Here is a 16,770-nt window from a genome sequence, read left to right as displayed (position 1 = left end):
ATCTGGGACTGCTGGCTCCTAACCACTCGCCTGCCTCTCTGCCTGATTGCCCCTTACCGCTTCTACCTGCCAGCCTGATTGTCCCCTAACTGCTCCACTGCCAGCCCAATCGCCCCCAACTGCCCTCCCCTGCCAGCCCAATGGCCCCCAACTATCATCCCCTGCTGGCCTGGTTGCCCCCAACTGCCCTCCCCTGCTAGCCTGGTCACCTCCAACTGCCCTCCCCTATCGGCCTCATGGCCCCCAACTGCCCTCCCCTGCTAGCCTATTCACCCCCAACTGCCCTCTCCTGCTAGGCCTGTTCACCCCCAACTGCCCTCCCGTGCCAGCCATCTTGTAGTGGCGATCTTGTGGCGGCCATCTTGTGACAACGTGAGGGCATTGCACGAGGGCGCAAGGGTGTGAGGGCCACCTAAGCTTTTATTAGTATAGATACTGGTTCTCAGACCTTGAGCCTTTCAGTTATATTAAGGACATCATCTTCATAACAATAAAGGGGGTCAGAAATTGGAAAGAAAGATGTCCAAGAATATTTTTAGGCATAGGTAGGTCTTACTCTGCAATAAATGTGAGATTACAACCTAGCCCCAAGCTTAGTGAGAAGGCTCTCAGGTCTCCTGGAAAACCTGCTTTGTTTCCTGCAGTTGGGGGATACAGGACTAGTGCCTGACATATTAAGAAAGTTTGCACAGAAGAGTACAGTAAAAATGAAAGCATTGGGAATGGGCTGCAGTTCCAAGGCTCTCAGGGCTGGTGAGACACACAATGTACGAGCATTGCTCATGGGCAGACATGGGCCCCGACTGCAAGGAGAGCAAGCCAGGCAGGCCTGCCTGGGTGGAGCAGACCCCATCAGTGAGGCTGGTGGAAGGAAGAGAGGGCATAACCACTCCATGGGCTTAAGGACAGGCGGTCCCAGCAGAAGAACCTTGGATGAACCCAGGAGCGCACCAGGAAAGGAAGAGTGAACTTGAGGATCTGTCAGACCAGGAGTCTGAACAGAATGTCATCTAGTCTAGTCGCTAAGCTGTGGGAAGACCGCAACAGGAAGGGACAAAGCTGAAGTGCCCCTGTTCCTGCCTGTGACTGGCCCAAACAGACTCCCACCCCAAATTTCAGTTTTGATTAATTAGTAGCTTAGATCGGACAGTTTTTAAAATTTTTGAATTGCAGTTGTTTTATAAAGTAAAAGGACTACACAATGAGCCCAAACATTTCCTTAAACTGGTATATGATACAAATACCTCAACAAAATATATTTTAAAGTGATGGTTTGAGGTAAAAATATTGTAGCTTGATTAGATTCAAACATCATATGTCTTTAACAATATCACATTTGAGCCCTTAACACGGTGTCTGACCTATAGATAGTCAATAAATAACATTATTCATTGAGTTAAATATAATGATTATGACAATAATGAAGGTAATTTATTATAATGTAACTCTGAATAGAGAACAAAGACAGATGCCAGGCCACAAGACAATCTCTCTCATAAAGATACTCAGTTCTGCATATGGCCATCACTGCATGATTCAAACTTGCGTCCCAGCAAGTGTACAAATAATTATGTCACAGACCATCAAGTTTCTCAAAAATAGATGGAATCATTCATGTTAAATGTATACATGCCAAAAGTAGATATAGTACATTAGTACTAGGTCTTTTTAAAAATCCCTGAACTCCCTGGGAAAAACCAGCGATGGGAGATGTAAGCAGTGTGTGGGGTGGGAGTGGGGAGTGAGGACATTGTACAGCTGGGCTAGGAATGTTAATAAGTAACCTCCAAAAAATCCTGAGACTACCAGATCCGCTGTCCTGTGCCAGCGTAGCTATGGGGAGAACAACATCGCCAACAGCTGTTATGGGCAGGTGGGCCTTATGAGCCTGCCCTGGTTATGAACTCTTGAGCGTCCAAGAACACACTGGCTGAGCTCCTGCCTCCTTGGGAGAATGCAATGAGATCCCAGGTGTAAACTATTTATAATAGTGTGTGGGATGTGACAAGACCTCAGAAATGGTTAAAATACATATTATTACTATTTAATATTACCATCATTACCTAAAAGGGGAGACGCTGAACCTCCCTAAGCCTTACTTTTGTTTCATCATCTGTATTGTGGACCTAAGTACAGCCATCCTACCACTCTGTCATGAAAATGAAAGAGGTGATCTCTGTACATCTTAGCTAATGCTTAGTAAAGGTAGATGCTGCAGATGATGGTGGTGTACCTACCTTGCCTAAAGACACATAAAATAGAGATGGTATTTCAGCCAAGTCTGTTTAGCCCTTTGTCTTAATTACAATGCATTCTTAAGACAAAACACAATCATTAATTGCAAAGACCAAGATAGGGTCTTTTTTAAAAGCAGAATTAGAAAACCACATGAATGTGGCATTAACAAGAAAGCCTGACTGACCTAATGTTCTCCTGCAGTAGCACTGGAAGTACCCCCCAGTGAAAACAGTGAACCAACAGCAGCTCTGTGCCATCAAAAACCTGCTTTCCTATAGGAGTAAATATGGCAAAATGGGCTTTGGAGCATCTCTATAGCATTGGGGCTAAGCCCACCTAGTTTCCAGTCTATTTCAATGTTAACCCCATGGCTCAGGAGGAATTGTGCAGGTTCAGGGTAGAAGCTAGTTTTCCTCTGAGTCACAGTGAAAGGGGGTGACAATTGTATTACTACCAAAGCCAATCTAAATTTAACAACTGCCAGAAATAACAGTGAAACTTACATTTGGGATCTGTAATCATCAACGATAACCTTACTCAGAGTCAGCCAGGCCCCTTTGGCCTTTCCAGATCTAGAGGAGCCTGGTTTGATCCTTTCCAATTCCACAAAAAATAAACACCTCGTGTTTTTCATGATTTTCAGCGAGCCTCTGATTTCTGCCTCGGGCTTTTGTGTCCCAAGTGCTGCCTGTAAGCCCAGATCAACACAGTCTCGGTCTCCACCCACAACATAATTTTGTTCGCCCGAACATTGATGAGTTTAGTCTACTGAACATTTGGTTCCATGCAATGCCTAGTTTTCCACTGTCTTGATGATGGTAGCAGCTACCTCCAACCGCTGCCCCAGGGCAAGGAAACCCAACCCCCTGATTTTTGCATAGCAGTTTAAAGATCACCTTTGGTTCCTTTGATGGCTCCATTATATCTCAAGTGTCCTGTTTATTTCTTCAAACAAATCCAGAGCGGCCATATATTCCTTTCCCGGCCACAGGGATAACATGTGTTCCAACCAAATTTACTCTCCCAAGAATTTGGCACTAGGATTCCTAAACTCAAGTGAGTATCTCTTGGGTCTCTGAATTGGTCGGAGGTGGAAAGCCAGGTCTGGGGAGGCCAAGTTTGCCAGTGATTGTTTGCCAGAAAACAGAGAAAGCTTTCACATTGTGCAGAGAGGGAGAAGAATGAGGGGATGCTCATTGGGAAGCTGAGAGAAGGCAGCACCCAGCCCCCATGGAGACGAACAGAGGCAAAGATGCTTTTATGTTGCACAGACTAAAAATTTGCTCTCTTGCCCTTGAGCCCTTGAATGCTATACCCTGCCTCTTTCCCCCCCCCCCTTTTACTTAAGTTAGTCTGAATGGGTTTATGCTTCTTGTACCCCAAAGACCTTTGTCTAATTCTCCCTTCAGAAAAAAAAAAAAAAAAAAAGGAAGGTCTGAGAACCAAGCAAACCATGAGACTTACGTTCTGGAGTGAGAGAGACTTTGCCAGGCTTGCTTTCCCAGGTGGCTCTGACATCCGGAGAAGCTCAACCTCTGGGAAGACCGTTCAGCTTCACCCTTGGCAGTCCCTGAAGAGGGACGTGCACTGAAGACCCAGCTATGAAAAGGCTGAGATCTCTCGAGAAGTGACCTGACCCTTAAGAACCCAACTCTGAGCACCTGCAGGCACTTGCTTCTCCACACCCTAAATACCACCAGCTTTATGAGATCAGCTCATCTAATCACTCCCTGCCCCACTGTGTCATGGTAAATTGGTACCACATCTGAAAGGCATTTGAGCACTGGGTTCAGGTTTCCAGGAGCCTACACATCCCTGTGGGAGGACTGAGGAAAGCTATCTTTCCTGGTGCATGACCTCCCTTACCTATTTGTTGACACACAAGCCAAGGCCTGAGACTGTCAGAGATTAGCCAATTTTGTGGTTGAGCAGAAACCAGCATCAGGGCTTTAAACACCTGTGTCACCTTCACCTAAACAACTAGGAATGGGAAGGTTCAGGGCCATCAAACCTGCACCCGAAGTGAAAAGCTGGTAGATGACCTACAGTCTCCATCTTGCACCTATGGCTGGCCATGGGAATAGTCTTCTCCAGTGAGTCCATAGAAGGTCTCAGATTTCAGAATGTTGCTCCAGGCTGTCACTAGTAGTTAATTGAGGTTAATGAGAGCAAAAAAAAAAAAGCTTGTTTTCCCTGGTCTATTGTAAATATTGTTGAACTGGGAATTAAAGACTAGATATAAAACACTAACTAGCTGCCTGAGCATATTCCTCTTGTTTGTAAAAGGAATGGATCATACCAGATTGTCTTCAAGATCAATGATCAAAGGTGGAAAGAGAAATTTCAAATAACAGATTTCGAGGGAGTTGAAAATACTAAACATGGAAAACTATGGCTACTGTAGAAGAGATTCCAGAACAATCACAAAGGGTAAAGGAATTTTTTTGAAGTGCTTTTAGGGAATAAAGAACTTGAACTCTGCTGCAGTTGGATAAGCTGGTCCAGGGGTTGTGGGGAAGCAGAAGAAAGAACTTCCAAGACAAGACAAATGTTAACATTGGGTCAAGACAACTGGGCATGGAAAGAAAATAACACCTCATTGGGGGTGGGGGTAAGAGGGATTAAAATGAACTGACAAAGGAATTATAGTAAAGATAACAGATTGAGACTGAGTCCTGCAAAACCTGGGAACTCAATGGAGAAGGCAGGAGAGAAACAAGTTTCATATCTCTAAGTGTCTTTCAATGCTTGTGTGGGAAAGGAGTAACAAAAATGTCAAGTCTTACTTTTATGGTCCATACATGATGATTGCCTCCAAAGTGATCTCTTTCCCCACCAGCCTCAGCCCATTCTCTATACAGAAGTCTAAGAAATGATTCTAAAGTGCATCATAAACTCCACTCTCCTACTCAAAACCCCATAATTCCTCCTCTCTTTGTTGCAGAAGACCAAAGAAAACCAAGCGATACTTCAAAGACGAGGAGGGACACCAGCGGACTCAGGGAACAGCCTTCCAAATCTGAGTGAAGAAACATGCATGGGGCTTTCCTTTATATCTCCCTGTGGTCTTTGCCCCACAAATATGGATTGTGCTTCTGGTCCTTTTCTTGGGCCTTGCAAGTAGGCCCCCAGGTGTTGGGGGTCTCCAGGCCATCCTCACCATCAGGCACCACATGGAGAGCCTTTCTAAATACACAAATCACCAAATCACCCTGCTACCCTCTGAGAAGCTAAGGGGAGCCTTCCAGCCCAGCCTGCTTTTCTAGAAATCATCTTTCAAGTTCCCATTTTATACATTGCAAATCTACCTCTGTGTTTACAGCTGCTTGGCCTGAGGAAGTGAGCCTGAGCAACAGCTGCAGGGCAAAGCCCATGAAGCTGTGTTCCAGGCGGGTCCACTCACTCTGGGGAATTTGAACGTGAGCCGAAGAGGAGAGTCGGCAGAAGTGGGGACCCACACAGGAACAAAAGCCATAGGTAGGAGCCATGAGTGGGAAGAAGGCAAGGTAGAAGGAGCCAGAAGCAGAGAAGAGAGAGAAATGATCCCAGTGGGAGTGGGAAGAACGGTAGGAAGATGTATGGGGGATATGCCAAGGGAGCACCTAAGAGGATTTTTCTTGAGATGCCAGTATGACTATTAGAACAAAGTTCTTATTTGCTGTGTGACCTCATGGCTCAGCAGCTAAAAGGATTTGTCTTTCTTCCTAATGGATCCTTAAAATAATCTCTCATTAACTGAAGCTATGGGAGTAAATCTCTTTCCCTTACAAACTAAAAATCAATAGATCAATCAATCAATCTACTAATGATTGCCTAACCAACAGGACAACAGGAGCTTGCTTCCATTTTCAGTGCCACCTCCTGCTTTAAGGCTAAGCTCGAAGTCAGACTGTTCTTTTAAAGTTTCTTATTTGAGCAAATGAGGGATCAGATGGCATGTGGCTGAACAGACAAAGCTTGGGCATGCTTAGACACGGCCAGGACTTGGGTGTCCTCTGGATGGCTCAAGTACCACAGCAATGACTTATCAAATAGCAACAGTAAAAGGTAGACAATGGGAACACAGGGGTTATGCTCAGGATTGAGTGAGTAGGTAGCTGAGTAATGGAGACAAGTGTGAGATCAAGTTGGAAAGAACAGGAATACTGCAGCCAGAGCTCAGAAATACTGCAGGTTTGGCTCCAGACCAGCGCTACAAAGGGAATCATAACTCCTTTGCTGGTGGAGGTTCTTGTCTTCAATTTGAAAACAAAAACAAAAATAAAATAAAAAACAAAACAAAAACAAACTCACACAGGCTACATCCTGGAAGGGAGGTCCTCCCCTGCCTTTACCTTCTACCAGGGGTGGGCAAACTTTTTGACTCGAGGGCCACAATGGGTTCTTAAACTGGACTGAGGGCCGGAACAAAAGCATGGATGGAGTGTTTGTGTGAACTAATATAAATTCAAAGTAAAGGAGCGGAGGGGAGAGCAAGAGAACCCTCCGTTCTTTCGGCTCCACGGGCCGGATAGAACAGCCGAACGGGCCGGATCCAGCCCGAGGGCCGTAGTTTGCCCACGGCTGTCTAATCTTTGCTTAGAAGTAGAATGTATTTGAAAGGAAACCCCTGGTTGGGCCCTCTCTGATTAGGGAAAGGTAGATTTGAGGAGGGATAAAAGGAAGGTTAATGAATAGATAAAAGTCCTAGTTTGGGTGGGAAGTGGGAAGAGATAAGATAGGGGACAGAGGGAGAGCTGCGTAAAGCCCTTAGGGGCAAGAAATTTGGGGTCTGAGAGGAAGAACAAAGGGCAAAGCTCAGCCTGCGCTGACCTATGTGTGGCCTATAAATGAAATATTCACTTTTAGGTAGTTTTGCTAAGTGGCCACCTGAGGGCACTGAATCCCAGTCACCTGGAAATCTTTTTTTTTTTTTTTTTTGTACCCCATCAAGTAAATTGTCCTCAATTTGCTGAAGGATAAACAAGTAATGATATAAAGAAAGATACCTATGGAAGATGGAGGTCAGAGACAATCTTTCCTCCCTCTCTTTGTTCTTGAACTAGATTCATGAATGAATAAGACTGACCTTAATTCAAGTCCCTGGGTAATGGCTAGGATTAAATAAAATAACCTGATTTAAATCTCCTTAGCATTTCATAGGAAATCAATAAATATCAGCTCCTTCCCATATACAACCACATACAAACATACACATTTGCCAACTATAGGAAAAAGAGAAGGAACATGAGGAGGCGTTACACCAACCCTTTATCTCTCTGAAGGGGGCAGGACTCAAAAGCCCCACAATGAATGTACAGCTGTGCTAGAATTCATTCCAGAGAGCAAATTTATGCTGCTCTTTTCATTGCATGTTGCAGCTTGTACATAATAGCCAGAGGGAATAGAACACAAACAGCTGGGAAATAAAGATGAAAGCAAAACTGTGTCAGCAGGGAGAGACACACCTCCCCTGAGAACCCGGCAGTGTCATGAAACATAATTTGAACAAGGTCACCTGCATAGCATTCTCTTTTTCAGAGAAAGATCATTCGACTGCTGCCCATTTCTGACCATCTCCTTCAAAGTCAAGGTAGGGATTGGGATACATGTTCTCTAGCTTTCAAATTTCTACTGTCAGGTCCAATGTATATAATGAAACAGAGCCACAGGCGAAACCATGCATTATTAGAAGGCTAACTGGGATCTGGGAGGGTGGAGAAACAAAGAAATTCTGCTTCCTAGCACAAAAAGAGCCTGTTGAGGTTTCCCCCTCCTGAATCCCCGATGGCAAGTATTGTGGCCATATGCTGCCCTCTAGTGTCTTTTTAAGGGATGGTAACATGAGAAATACTTTTCATGATCCCCAGGCATCCAATATCATCTCAGCACAGGACTGGTCAAACAAAACAAAACAAAACAAAAGTAAAATTGTTAGGGAAAAAAAGGCAAAGCCATGATTTTTACTAAAATTAAAAAGTGAGTTAAATTTGGCCTCAACATAGGTACTGCATTCTTTCTGGACTTTGAAAAACACAGGGTCTAGATTCGTGAGTGCTCTTTAAAAATTCGGACACCTGTTCCCTGCACATCAATCTTAGTCTGTCTGAGGTGGGGCCCGTGACTCTGCATTGAGTAAATCCCACCACGTGACTCCGATGGGGTTAAGTTGGTTGACTGCACTTTGAGAAGAACTAAAGTGACTTTAAGGAGAGTGTAGAATAAATCTGATGATTTTCTTTTAACCCTATAAGAATACAGCTCTTAGGCAAAAAAAAAAAAAAAAAAAAAAAGGCATAAAATCAAAGCTGCCCAAGACAGATTGGCATGGCTGAATCCTTCATGACTGGCACGGAAGACAGCAGTGCTGCTCCGAGTGGAGAGTTCATATAGACGGTCCTACATGAATAAGCCCCCCGATTGCAGTAGGCATCTAGGTAGGAAGGAGAAACGATGTGTCTCAGAGACAGTGCCCTACTTGTCTGATGAGACATTACCCACTACCTGGCACTGCTTCTCTGTGCCCTTGCTGGGCAGGTCTGTGCAGGTCACATACTTCAGCCCACCTTGAACTGCTCTTTTCCAGCCGTTTTAGTCCCTGACACAGTGCCCAGTTTCTAGTGAGGCTCATTCATGCTTCCTGAGGTCCCTCCCTACACAAACAGGACAGCATTTGGCTTTGAGCTGGTGGCCGACTTGGCCAGCACACTCAGTGTCACGATCTCTCCCTTTCCCTGCACAATTACTGCCTGAGCCTGCTGTGGACATCGGGGGCGCAAAAAAATCAGGGGCAGAAAATGCCCTCCATTCACTTCAGTCAGGGACAAGAAAGAGGGTTGGCCTGTTAAGCAGCATTTCCTTTGAATTGCATTTTACCTTTTGAGCTAAGCTACTAGATTTAAGGGCACAAACAAGATGTCTCTGAAGTTAAAAAGAGGCCACTCTGAGAGAGGGAGACAGCCGTTACCACATATTTTAGGTGTTGGGTGATTATAAATAAGTTCTGCGATTACAGAAAGTGAAACACTTTTCTTTCTTCTTTTATCTGATTTAGAAAGAGGACTTTTCTCCAGAAAGACTTCTGTTGGATTTTCTCTTTCCAGTTCCCTAACCGCCCCATGTATATTGTCTTTGAATCAAAGGGAAAGATCACATCAGTACAAATGAACACCTCTTGCCAAGTAAAAATGTGAGCACGAGGGTCCCTGTAGGACTATGGAATGCACCCAGGACAGGGAAGAAGCAGCAACAGAGGGGCCTGGGTTAAAACTGGGGATGTGTCTTTGCTCAATTGTACCAGTATTTTTATCCCTGAGCAAGTCATTCCAAGCTCAGGTTTCTTACCTGCTTAATAAAATGCTAATGATACCTCATCCAATGCTGGTTGTCATGTTAAATGTGATGGGATCACCTGGCTGGCCTGGCTTAGTGGTTGAGTATCGACCTATGAACCACAACACATGCCCAGGTTCCGGGCTTGATCCCCAGTGAGAGGTGTACAGGAGGCAGCCTATCAATGATTCTCATCATTGATGTTTCTATCTCTCTCTCCCTCTTCCTTCCTCTCAATGGAATCAATAAAAATATATTATAAAAGATGTGGTGGGATCGGTAGATATGTTCTTAGTAATTAACAAAAGCCCGCTGAGATAGAAACCTGTTACTTTTTTCCTATTATTGACATATTTTCTAAGATGTTTGTATTGCTTACTTGGAGAAATCAAGTATCAGTAAGGAAAGAAAATGTCTGCTAAGACTTTGTTAGAAGCTCGTAAAAGAAACATTCCCACTGGTGCATGTGTGGTGGGAGGATTCACTGTTGGAGGCACAAAGGCATAAGCCAGGTTCAGACCCCGGTTGGTCAGAGGAGCTGTACGTATTTAGGACATCTCACCAAGGAAAGAAAACTAATAAGCTCTTGAAGAAACTCCTTAGGTATCTGTTTACCTTGACTCCACATTGATTGCAAACTGTTGGGACTACGGAAACTTGCAAATGCCTATTTTTCTTTATAATATGGAAACAAATACATTCCTCTCACCCTTTAAAATTTAATCATGCATGCATTCTTAGGTGTTGCATGTTTTGAACTGCTATTAAAAATGCATGTTTCTGCCACATTAAAGAGGGAACAGAAGCTTGTGTGTTGTATTATTAATTATATGCAGGAAATGAAATAATGAAATTCTGGTATTTGCAGAAGGTACACACACACACACACACACACACACACACACACACACACACACACACATGCTCTGCCAGGTGAGTGGCGACCATGGGGTTCATGTCCGCTGCTCTGACACGGTGCACTTACTCTTGAGGTCCAAGTTCCTGGCTCCGGCGGTGATTTGCGTTGTGATTTTCGTGTCAATCTTTACAGTGTGGAGATTGCTGGTGTCCCTTGATATCATCACGTTGTGCCACTGATTGTCATTGAGAGGTTTATTTGAACTCCCTTTGATGAGGTTAGCACCATTTCCCAAGTCAAACACGTAATGTAAGTACCTGGGGGGAGAAAGGACAGTAGGAAAATGCCATCGCTTTTTGAACGTTTTTATGGAGTCAAACTCGATACAACAAGAGGATAATTTTTCTTTCAGGTGACTCTGTCCTTTCTACAAGTCATGTGAGTGACTTGTATAAAACCTCAGCTAATGAGAAGGAAACACTATTCTGTGTCAGTAAGGCAGATTCTTTATTTTCACTATAAAGAATAATGAAAAAAATATATTTTAAATTAGGTTCTACACCAGGGGTGGGGAACCTTTTATTTCTGCCAAGGGCCATTTGGATATTTATAAGATCATTCATGGGTCATACAAAATTATCAAGTTTAAAATCAGCTTGCTATATTTGGTCAAACATTTAATTGCTTCACCCCTAATGTCTTGGCAGGGCCAGACCAAATGATTTTGGAAAGTATATATCATTCCCTCTTTCACCAGTCCCTCCAGCCTTTGCTAACCACAATGAACTGGTAATTCTTCTCAGCTTCTTGCACTGCTTTCCCCTCCACCTTGAATGCCTGCTTCTCTATGGAAAGGTGGACTCATCCTTCAGTCTCAGCTCTAATATCCACTCCATGTCTCATACATTTCATATTTTCCCTAAACACTAAGCCTTTGCACATGATCATCTTAGAAAAATTTTCACAGTGCTTCTTTTCTATCTATGTGTTCACCTACAGCCCCTCAGATTGAGTACTTGCATATGTGTGCCTTGGGGTTGGTGGAATCTGACATATGCATGGGGTAGCAAGAAACACACATATTTCCTCGCACATTATCTAGCCCATTGTAAATATGCAATAATAGTCACTGAATGAATACCCATATTAATTAAATTATATAAAACTTTTATCACACTTTCAAGGAAATTTCACAAAAATCTTTCTAAATTCTTCAAGGAGCTTGGACATAGAATTCAACTTGAGTTAAATGGGATTTTGTAAAATTGAAGGAGCCTGATTACTTGAATTATCTATTTAACATAGCACAAATTAGCCTACAAATTTGTAGGAATTATTTTGTAGAACTATTGTGTGCTTAGTAATAGTAAGGCAATCCACATTTGAAATGTAAGATTTATGGAATGCATAGCATAAATTAGAACTTGATGTTATTTATATCTCATATAATATCTCATATATGGAAATGTAGGTGTAAAAGACTACAGAATACCCCTATTAATTTGTAAGACACTTAAATAATTTAAATGAATATATTATTTGTATACTCCTGCCCATGACCTTGTAAGCCAATACATTTTGCTTAAGGTATATTTTTGGAAATGGAGGCCCATTTCCCCAAAGTTTCATTTGTCATTAGACTGTCATATACTCACCCTTTAACTAATTCAACCACAATAAAGTCATTTCCATCCCCACTGTTATATAGAATTAGTCCATCTAGGGATGTTGTCTTGAACTGGAAAAAAAGATGCATAGAAGTGTAGGCTTGCAATGTAGCTAAGGCAACATAGCTCGATTTGGTCTTGAAGGTAACAGGGTCTGCTATAATGTTCCGGAAGCCAAACCTGGCATTGAGCTCACAGTAATCTATGTCACCATTTTTACACAAGTCAATGTATGCCATTCCATTAAATGTCAGGCTCTGAAGGTGTCCAATGAAGTTGGAGGGGACAGAAGACAGATACCGCCGTTCGGTGATGATGCCAGTCTCTATGTTATGAAACTCTAGTCTGGTATGATCGCCCGCCATTTGACCTAAATGAGAGAATTATGCATTATTATTTTCCATATCTGAAAGGCACTTTCAATTTATAACAACATCATATTTTAGGATACAAGAATCCAAATACCTCTTTGATATTCAATTATATATAGTAAAATAATAGAAATGATGTTAAAGGGCAAGGCTGAAACACATAATACAACTTACTTAGGTCAGGTTTCTCTCTGTCCAAATTTTAGCCTTAATAAAAATTGTCCTCATTAGACAAAGTTACAGAGTTTTAAAAAGTAGAAGAGCCCATGGCTCAGTGGTTGAGCATCAACCTATGAATCAGGAGGTTACAGTTCAGGGCACATGCCTGGCTTGCGGGCCAGTAGGGGGTGTGCAGGAGGCAGCCTATCAATGATTCTCATCATTGATCTTTCTACCTTTCTCTTCCCCTCCTTTCCTCTCTCTGAAATCAATAAAAAAAATATATATTTTTAAAAGTAGCAGAAAAAAAGGAAGTGAGTAATGGAGGAAGGGAGAAAGAAAGTTTAAGAGGAATGGAGAGAGAGAAAAGAAAAGGAAGTAAGAGAGAAAGCTAGGGAGGAAAGGGAAGGAGGAAGAGAGGGAGGAAGGAAAGGAGAAAAGAAGGAAAGAAGGAAGGAGGGAAGGAAGAAGGAAAGAAGGAAGGAGGGAAAGAAGACAGGAGAAGGGGTTAGAGACAATGATTGTCCTAAATCAGCCCAGTAGAAAGTGATGTATTCCAGCTTCATAGTGATGTTTTCCTGTATAAGAAATGTTCTTAAAAAGAAAATAATGTGACTGCATATTTTCTTATCACCAATTAAAATAATGAAAAGCTACTGACTATTTTTCCAATAATGAACCATGAAAATGTGTTTGAAGTATGTCATTTTCACCTTCTTTTTTCTGTGCTGAATAATTTCCATAATCGATGCCATTTTCCTTGCACTTATGTTTTGGAAATCGAAATTGAGCACAAATTCAAGGTATGTCCAATTTTGAGAATACCAGTAAAAGTAGTCCACATTACCAAAGTTATAATCACTAAACATATGAAGCTTGGTTGCATATTTATATGGTGATTCACTCTTCAATTCATCCCCCATCCCTCTTCATCCTGCCACATTTCTCTGTCAACCCCTTTGAAAGCCAACCTAGTATCACTTTACCTCCAGAGTGATAATCGCACCTACCTTCAGGGTTGAAGATAAACTACATAAAAAAAGATGTAAGCTTATTTTTTTAAGACACAATATAAAGTACCTTATCTTTGCTATGACTCACTCCCAGCATCTTGTTGTTGTCTAATTAAACTGACATTTGCATTCTTCTGAAAATCAAAAAGGTCGTTACAATTGCAATCAAGTTCTTCTGGGTACTAACTTCACTATTCAATTCGGCATAATTGAAAAATTTATTAAGCTTACACTATCCCATCATCCATGATATTAATAAATGCACTAATTAGATCCAATCCCAGTATCAAACCCTGAGAAAATTCACTGGACCTTCCCCCAGGTGTAATGAAGATGGAATAACCACCTATGTGGGTCTCCTTCAACCAGCTGGACAGATTTCCATTTCTTTAGTTAAGACAGTAAAATATTAGGTGGCATTTTCAGGAAATGCCTGTAAGTAAAATATAAAAGGCATACTCTTTGTTGTGCAAGAAAAATTGTCTACATACTTAATTGATTTTGATGCTTATAAATTTACTGGTGTACAAATCTCGCCCCTAACCTGAATTTGACTCTACTTCATTTTCACACCTGATTACTAGTCCTTGATCCTGGTAACAACTGCCCTGTCACCCTGGGTGTGTTTTCTTATCAGTCATTGTTTTTTTCAAATCCGCTCTCTGCAAACTTTTTTTAAAGCTGAAAATACCACTGTATATAGTTGCCAGTCCTCCTCCTTCCTCCCCACCATGTCTCCTGCTTGTTTATCTACTGCAAAAACATAATTAAACCTTAGCAATTCTGGTTTCTTGTATGATATCATTTCTTTCTCCTTCTTCAGTTCTTCTTGTTCAATGACCTCCACACTACTCTATGGAAAGCTCTCTTTGGTGGCAAATCAAATGAGCCTTTAATAATTGTCAAATATAAAGCTCTAGGGATACCAGTAACATTGAATTAACAAGCCATATAAAATAAAAAACATAAAAAGCTTAAAATCACTTGGGCTTGTATTGATTTTTATTTTTTTCATGATATTAAAATCTGAGTTTTAAATCAGTGAACCCACCCCAATCCTGAAATTGTCATATTTCTTCTTAAAAATTCCATTAACAAGCCAAATGATAGAGAAATATCCAGAAAAAAATATTCCTAATGCTTGAAATTAAATATTATCCCCACAAGATCTTGGCAGCTCTGAAATAGTGAAACACATTTTGTTTAGGATGACTGAGAAGTTCAGTGATTAAAAATAGAACCTAATGTCTGTTTTCTTTTCAAAGGAATAGGATATGTATGCAGAGCATAAATAAAAAAAACAGTGGGGAGCCACCATGGCCCAATTACAAGGAAAATCATTATGGCCCTCGTTCAAGAGCCTATTCTTTGTTTAATAAGCAGATATAAATTGCATTGACAGTAATGGCGGATACGCCTGCTCTAGGGAGAGAATTAGCACCTCAAAGCCATTATCCACTGACTAAGAAAACATTAACGGCTGCCTTTTAAAAACTCTTTTTTTCCTCAGAATTTATTTCAGTATTTAATCATCTATATACAATGTAGCCACCTCTATTCTTATACACATATATTAAGAAAAAAGTTAAGGGCATTAAAGGAGGAATTTTTTAAAGGCTCCAACGATTTAAAAATCCAGTCTTTTCTAAAGAGTTACTGGGCAGAATAATTTAAAATGAGCAGAATGCCTCTGATCAAAGTGTCTGGGTATAGCAGATGGATGACAATTTTCTATAGAAAAACACCCACCTGGATGGTGTGTTTACATAAAAATCTCAATATCTAAATCAGGGGTCCTCAAACTTTTTAAATAGGGGGCCAGTTCACTGTCCCTCAGACCGTTGGAGGGCCAGACTATAGTTTAAAAAAACAATTATGAACAAATTCCTATGTGCACTGTGGGCTCGGGATGAGTTGGCTGCTAAGCAGGACAGGCAGCGGCACCCAGCGGGCCAGATAAATGTCCTCGGCGGGCCGCATGTGGCCCGAGGGCTGTAGTTTGAGGACGCCTGAATCTTTTGTACCTAAACTGATAGCAGATCAGCTACTTGAGGTTCAGCCTTGCTCAGAGCCGGGCTAATTTCTGCTGCAGAACAAAACAACCCGCCAGCCTTACATTGAACTTGTTGGTTCACTTGAAGTGACTGCGTGTGTGGTATGTGCATGTGTCAGGTGATGAAAAAGAGAGTGGTAGGCGGAGCAGACATAGATCCCGTTTTCACAAAACTCACAGTATACAGAAGAAGGCAGACAAAAAGAGGTGAGGAAATAATTAAATATATAATGACAGCACTCAGAAAAATGTTAGAAATTTGTTGCACAGGCTGCTGTGTTGATAAATATGAAATGGAGGGAAATACCTGAGTTGATATTTAACTTAAATTTGAAGGATTAAAAAGAGAAAGCCATGCTATAAGAAATAAGACAGTCAGAAATAAAGCTAAGAACCACATGAGTGGGATATAAAACAGAAAGCAACAAATCAACAAACAAAAACTCAAATACAGTCAACAGTATGGTGGTTACCAGAGGAATGGGGAGAGGGTAGCAAGGGGTAAAAGGGGTCAAATATATGGTGATGAAAGATGATTTCATTTAAGGTGGTGGGCACACAGTGCAATATACAGATTACGTATCATACAAATGTATACTTGGAACCTATATAATCTTATTAATCAATGTCACCCCAATATATATAATATTTTTTTCAACAGAAAGAAAACCAAAGACAACCCCCCCCCCCCCACACACACACACAAAATTGAACTATGTATATCAGCTTCGAGTTGTGAACCTGGTTTTCAAAGTCACCTGCAAGAAATGGGAAAGTCTAAAGCTTCAGTAAAAGAGAGGGTGATGGGGACAGTGAGGTTTACCTGTCATGGCCTGTTGGTCATCCACCGTTAACTTTAAACTTTTTCCTCGACGAACCACACGCACTGTGTGCCATTCGTTATCATTGAGGTTATAGCCGGCAAAAAGGGTCTCGGGACCTTTGCCTGTAGAATATGCCAAACAGTCATTATGGACACTCAGCATCAGTCAAGCAAATGAACCTCACAGAGAGTGAGAGAAAGAGACAAAGAAAGGGGAAAGCGAGGGAGAGGGAGGGGAGAGAAGAGAAAAAGAAATGTGAGAGAAAGGAGAGAGAG

At 41.8% G+C, this 16,770-nt stretch overlaps 1 protein-coding gene across 18 annotated transcripts in view; it reads right to left on the bottom strand.

Moving 5' to 3' along the window:
* NRXN1 (neurexin 1) overlaps window positions 1-16,770 on the bottom strand; it is a 1,052,009-nt gene that overhangs the window by 536,552 nt on the left and 498,687 nt on the right. For all 18 annotated transcript variants that reach the window (XM_080686544.1, XM_080686543.1, XM_080686548.1 and 15 more), the window contains 3 exons: window positions 16,495-16,617; window positions 12,064-12,445; window positions 10,535-10,725 (listed from right to left, as the gene is read on the bottom strand). In XM_080686544.1, coding sequence (XP_080542670.1) covers window positions 10,535-10,725; window positions 12,064-12,445; window positions 16,495-16,617 — 696 coding nt within the window. The remainder of the gene's footprint in view (window positions 1-10,534; window positions 10,726-12,063; window positions 12,446-16,494; window positions 16,618-16,770) is intronic.

The sequence above is a fragment of the Plecotus auritus genome (assembly GCF_963455305.1).
Source record: "Plecotus auritus genome assembly, chromosome: 8".
In the NCBI taxonomy this organism is placed as follows: domain Eukaryota; kingdom Metazoa; phylum Chordata; class Mammalia; order Chiroptera; family Vespertilionidae; genus Plecotus; species Plecotus auritus.
Note: the sequence above shows the minus strand (reverse complement) of the source record. Positions and strands in the feature narration are given on the sequence as shown.